The 6339-nt window shown below is 38.0% G+C and overlaps 1 protein-coding gene across 1 annotated transcript in view; it reads left to right on the forward strand.

Moving 5' to 3' along the window:
- RAB2B (RAB2B, member RAS oncogene family) overlaps window positions 1-6076 on the forward strand; it is a 33072-nt gene extending 26996 nt beyond the window's left edge. The window contains exons 6-8 of the mRNA XM_037017566.2: window positions 2950-3061; window positions 3651-3719; window positions 4444-6076. Coding sequence (XP_036873461.1) covers window positions 2950-3061; window positions 3651-3719; window positions 4444-4551 — 289 coding nt within the window. The 3' untranslated portion in view covers window positions 4552-6076. The remainder of the gene's footprint in view (window positions 1-2949; window positions 3062-3650; window positions 3720-4443) is intronic.
- The last annotated feature ends 263 nt before the right edge of the window (window positions 6077-6339 follow it).

The following is a 6339-nucleotide window of genomic DNA, read 5'->3' on the forward strand; positions in this document are numbered from 1 at the left end:
TAGAAAGCAGTATAGAGGTTCCTCAAAAAAATGAACATAGAAATACCATACAACCCAGTAATTCCACTTCTAGGAATTTACCCAAAGAAAACAAAATCGCTGATTGGAAAAGATATGTGCACCTCTATGTTTACTGCCACATTATTTACAATATCCAGGTCACAGAAACAAATGTCCATCAGTAGATGAATGGATAAAGAAGAGATGGTATATATACACAATGGAATATTTATTAAGCTATGAAAGGGAAAGAAATCCTGTGATTTGTGACAACATAGATGGACCTAGAGGGTATTATGCTAAGTGAAATAAGCCAGGCAGAGAAAGACATACCATATGATTTCACTTATTTGTGGAATCTGAAAACAGAATGAACAAAATGGCAGTAGACTCATAGACACTTAGAAGTGACTGGTGGTACAGTGGGAGAAGGGTTGGGGTAGGTGGGTAGGGAGGGTGAGGGGGATAAAGGGGCACAAAAATTCTCAATCATAGTATCAGTTCATCATAGAAATGGTAGTACAGCATGGAAGATATAGACAGTTATTCTGTAACATCTTTGTATGTTGACAGATAGCAACTGCACTGGTTGGGTGAGGATTTAATATTGTGGGTAATTGGTGAACCACTCTGATGGATACTTAAAACTAATATAAGATTGCATATCAACTACACTTTAATAAAAAAATGCAAAGTGATACAAAAAAATAAAAAAGGGAGAAATACCTGACAGATTCATTATTAGTTAGATTTGAGCAACATAACATGTCTTTTTGTTATAACATCTTAGTAACTTTGAAAAGTGAAAAACATTTAAAAAATTTTTTTATTTCATTCTTAAATAGCCATAATTACTTCCTGATAATCTGTGTGTGCCTCGTGGGCATTGCACAGCTTCTGAAACCTTGGAATCAAGATTGGACACTGCCACTCCCATTTCCTGTTCTAAATTGGTTATCACAGCAACTGCCAAAATCTCAGCTTCACAAAGATACACAGATATTGAATGGTATCTATGGAGATCTAATGTTGACATTGCAAGCTATCTTAAGCTTATAATTGGTATGGTGTTCTGATGTTGAGTGTTGGTGTGTTTTCCTTGAAAATTTAAAGTATCCTGTGGCACTCTTGTGAGTTTGTAGCAATGCATAGGGTGTACCATTTGAGAACTGTGGCCACAGACTAATTGTACTGATATATTGGTTCAACCAGTTTATGGAACTACTGTGTCCTAGACACTGCCGGATCCTGAGTGTGCCAAGTAAAAAAGAACCATGCCCCTGTTCCCATGGAGTATACAGTTTAGTGGGGACATAGAATTTTAATATAAAATGGCTTATATCTAATTACAAATTGTGAGAAATGCAGTGATGGGAAAAGGGGGTGCTATAAAAGAAAGTAATGATACCTATTTTTGATTAACGGTTATATTTAAGATGGAATCTGAAGGTTGGACAAAGATTTAAAAAAAAAAGATTCCAGATGGGGGAACAAAGTGTGAAAGCCTTGAGCTGGGAAGAAACTTGGCAAGTTTATGGTAGTGAAAGAAACCTGGTATGGTGGGACTAAAGGCAAAATGGTGCAATATGAAGTTGGAAAGGGAGGCAGGGGCCAGGTCCCATAGCACCTAATAGCCTTGGGAAAGAGTTTAGATCTGATTCTAAACACAATAGGAAGCATTTAAGAATTTTAAGCAGAGAAGTGGTTTGATCATATTTAAGAAAATAACCCTGGAGGGGAGCAAGTTTGAAGTGGGATTGTAGTTTCAGTAGTCCAAGTAGAAAGAATGGTTCCTCAGACTTGGGAGATGACACTGGAGAGAGAAAAGGATCATTTTACCTTTTATTTTAGAAGTACCTTGTTTTGGGATGGATTGGGTATTTGGAGTGAAGGAGGAAAAAGTGTTAATAATAACATTTTGTTTTTTGGATTATGCCATTAATAGAGATTTAGAAACTTGGGGCAGAAGCAGGTTGGGGGGAAAAGATCAAGTTCCATTTTGATGTACCTTTGAGGTGCCTTTTACGTATCAGAGTAGAAATGAAGAATGGACAAATGGACAAACAGATCTAGAGCTTTGGAGGAGCATTTGGGCTAGAGATACAGATTTGGGAGTGTTGGCAGTTAGCTGGATAGTTCTTCCCTGGTTGTCACATAGCTGATGAATAAAAACGTATTTTGTAGATTTATTGTTTTTTAATAGACTTCTTGATTTTTTTAATGGTTGAAAAACTAGAAACATCCCACATGAAAACTTCCAATTTGAAAAATGAAAATCAAATAGTCCATCCTTAACCTAATCTACAGCCTTTTATCCTGTCTTTCATAAAGTTTTTCTGTGCCCCTTTATTCTCTTCCAAAGTACTTGGCTATCTGTTTGCCCTTGTAACATCTAATTTTATCCATATCACTTTTTCTGAATTTCCCTGGTGGCAAGCTGCTATTACACACATTAATAATGAGACTAATGAGAGGTAAGGCAGCTGTTTTCCTTATTCATGGCATTCTACTTGTGGATTGATTCCAATAAAAGAGGAAGACAATTATGACAGAAAGGGACAGCTCTAAATAACTTTTCTACTTGCTAACAGCTGAAACTTCCCTTTCATCTTCTTTCCTTTGCTCTCACTGGATCTCATTTGAAAAGAAGTATAGAGCATAAACCTTGAGTAACCGTGGGGCTTGCCTAACTCTTTGTAAACCTTTTTCTTTGTAATAAAGTAAGGTATTGTCCTCAACCATGCAGCAGCTGTCATGAATGTGAAAAATATTTTCCAAGAGGCTACAGGAATCCATACCCCTGTACAGGAGAATCATTCAGGATCTACATTCTTTATGTATTAACTGGCAGTTGAAACGGCTATGGGATTCTTTTAGAACAAGAGTTTCGTCTTTCACTTGGATCCTTGGATCTTTTTTTTAGTTTTCTTCCCAATTAATCTTTTGCAGTGACTTAGAATCCCGTAGGGATGTGAAGAGAGAAGAAGGAGAGGCCTTTGCTCGGGAGCATGGACTTATATTCATGGAAACTTCAGCTAAAACAGCCTGCAACGTTGAAGAGGTACTCTTTGGAAAAAACTTGGGAAAGCTTTTCAGAGATTATACCACTGTCCTTGTCCTTTCTTCAGGATTCCCTTTTCCTGTGAGAGATGGGCAAGTTAAGGCTATCTTGTGGTCATAGTGACTTCATGTTCCCCTTTAAGTGAACTGTACCATTTCTTTTACCTTGATACCTAAGGTTTTACTTTTGCTGTGAGTAACATTAGTTATAAGTGTGGGTTAGACAGCAGTGTTGCTTGTAAATCATTTTAGTTGGAGGATCTAATGAGTTCTACTGTGGTCGGTCATTCCTAAGCCTGGTGTTGACTGTGTCTTCAGCAACTAATTCAGAAGACAGCATGTTTGTTTTATTTGCAGAAGAACCCTAAGAACATCTGGTCAGTACCAAAATACTGTACAACCCTTTTTATCTTTTTCAAACTACTTTTAATGCCTTTTATAGGAATTTGGGGAATCTTATTCTTTTATTCCATTCCCTTAATGGTTCCTAATTCACCTTAGAAATCCAAATAGGAATACTATTTGTATTCTCTTTTCCTAACTTTGCTACCTAGATATGAGCTTAATGATATGGTTTATGTCTCCTTTAGGCCTTCATTAATACAGCCAAAGAAATATATAGGAAGATCCAGCAGGGTTTATTTGATGTCCACAATGAGGTGAGAAAGGGTGGGTGAGTGGGTGGGGCTGATAAATAACTTTGCTTTAGACAGAACAGGAAGCTTCCTAGAATGTAAGCATTTCCTGTCTAACATCATACTATTTGAAACTATGCCAGTTGTACTTGTTTTTTTCTTTTTATGTAAGTACACGGAACTCTGTCATCATTTTCTGTTTTTTCTTCAAGTCTGAGACCCAGAATGCTTAAAGGGATTATCAGTTAGTGATCTAAAAAGCTTATACAGTATAGGATGCTTTCTACTCAACCTTAGGTTTTCACTATTTTAGAGCGTAGGGGAAGTGTCATTCTTAATTGTTCAACAAGCCTATTTCTGTAAAGCAAATTCTGCAGTAAAACAAGAAAGAATTATATGCTAATATGCTACTTCTACTCCTTTGCTGCTGCTGCCTCTTACGAAATCAAATCCTGATTCTGCACATAACTATGAAACTTAAGTGTAACAGTCACCTTAAAATGGGCACAAAAGCCATTTTTGGTCATCTGTGATCACTGCTGGTCATCATCTCCTTACTGTCACAGATTATATTCTTTGTAAATATGCTTTGTAGTTGTTCCACAGCAGTCTGGCTAGGGCACACAGTTACCTGCCAAAGCATATCTACTTCTAAGAAATGTAATGAATGATTTCTCCTTTTATTCTCCTTCTTTCTCCCATTTCTCTTAGGATGGAGGTAGGAACTATTGCCTCTTTTCTTTTACAGGCAAATGGCATCAAGATTGGTCCCCAGCAGTGTATTTCAACACCAGTGGGATCCAGCGCCTCCCCGCGGAACTCTCATGATGTAGGGTCCAGTTCTGGCTGCTGCTGAACATCTGGCCTGGATTCTTTTTTCCTTCCTGGAACAGCTTCAGATCAATAGGCTTAAAGAAAGAGGTCTTGTTTTGGCTGAGAAAAGCCTCTTTCCAAGTTGTGATGTTCTGCCTTTCCACTTCAAGACTAGGGGAGAATTTGGGCCCTTACTGACCTGTCCTTCTTCAGGGACGTGAACATTCCTTATAGATTAGGGCTCTTCTCATCCTATTTTAATTTCTAAAATGTTAGGATCAAAATTGATTGTCATGGTAGTTGAAAAATAAACTATTTTATTGGCATACACAATCTGTTCCCCACCAAGAATTAGTAACAAGTGTCTAGGGAATTCTGCTGGAGCACTTGAGATTATTGGGATTAGGCTGGCCTTTGGATTGATAGACCCTCTGCCCAGGAATTTCATTTTTTTACTTCCCTCTTGGTAAGAGTTCTTGGAGAGGTCAGTTCCTTCTCCTTGAACTGCTCAAGGATGCTGAATACTTCTCTACCATCTCATTGCTAATTTCTGTCTTTGACAAACTACAACACTTGTGAGAGCAGTGGAGTTGCTTGTGGACCTGTGGCCATTTACTGTCATTACCTAAAGAAAGCATTTTTCCTGTTTTGTTTTGTTTTAGGGACCAGACCTAACACTGCAGTGTCTTTCATCAAACAGACCCCTACTGTTCAATTGCACTCACTTAACAGGCCACGTTAGACTTTCTGTTCCAATCAAGCTGATCTGCTTATTGGACGTAACATACTTCCACTTCCCCGCCTTTGCACATGCCCTGCTCTCTGCTAACAAACTACGAAAGTCCAAACATTTTTCCTTAAGAAAGCATTCTTTGGCTGACCTAGAGACTTCTAAACAATTATTGACACAGTACTCCTTAGCTTTCCTAATGTTTTTTGTTCATATGTGTATTTATTTGTATTTATGTTGCTTGTAAATATGCTTTGTAGTTGTTTTATGTGTGGAATCTGTCTCCCCAACTAGGTTGTAAGCTCCTTAAGAGCAGGAACCATGTTCTCTCTTTAGTTTTGTAAACCATTCCCTCCACCATTCCTTCACAGTGCCCAGTGCTACTCATTATGTGACCATTGAATTTGACCGACATACTTAAAGACTTGAAACAGGTTTATTTTAGACTGCCAAGGAAACAAAAGGCCTTAGAGTCATCTCTTAACTCTCTCCCAGTCTCTTCCTTCTGCTTACCCTGGGTTCTCTACTGCTCTTCTCCCTTTCCTCTTTCCCTTCCCTAGCTCTTTGCCTTCATTCCATGCAGCATACAGTAAGGCTACCTGCTTCCAAACAGTCAAATAAGCGGGTACTTCTCCAGCCATTCTCCTTTTCAAGAGCATATAATACTATCCTAGACAAATTTGCCTTTGTTTCACTCACAGTGCAGCCTTCTGGGTCATTGCTATAGTTTTTTGCCTTGATATCCTATTCTCTTCCACAGCACTGAGGTCTCATGAATTTTTCTAATTTTGTTGCTGTTGAAAAATTGTTTCATTATTAAATATATGCATGTATCCAACCTGTGCATATTTCATGTGTCGTTTCTGGTTGTATCCCTGATATAAGTAGATACTCTCCTAGGGAATTGTATCAAAGGTAAATGGAAGGCACCTCCTTGAGATACATTGATTTTATACCAGATTCTACCCCCAGTAGTTATGTAATAAATAGCACTCACCACAGGAAGTTGGAAGACATTTGGGGTATTGCTTTGATTCTGCTTTTGTTTTTTAAAATCCTACCTCATTCAAAAAAGGATTTGAGGCTGTTGAATTTAGGGTG

Source organism: Manis javanica, chromosome 8, assembly GCF_040802235.1.
Source record: "Manis javanica isolate MJ-LG chromosome 8, MJ_LKY, whole genome shotgun sequence".
NCBI lineage: Eukaryota > Metazoa > Chordata > Mammalia > Pholidota > Manidae > Manis > Manis javanica.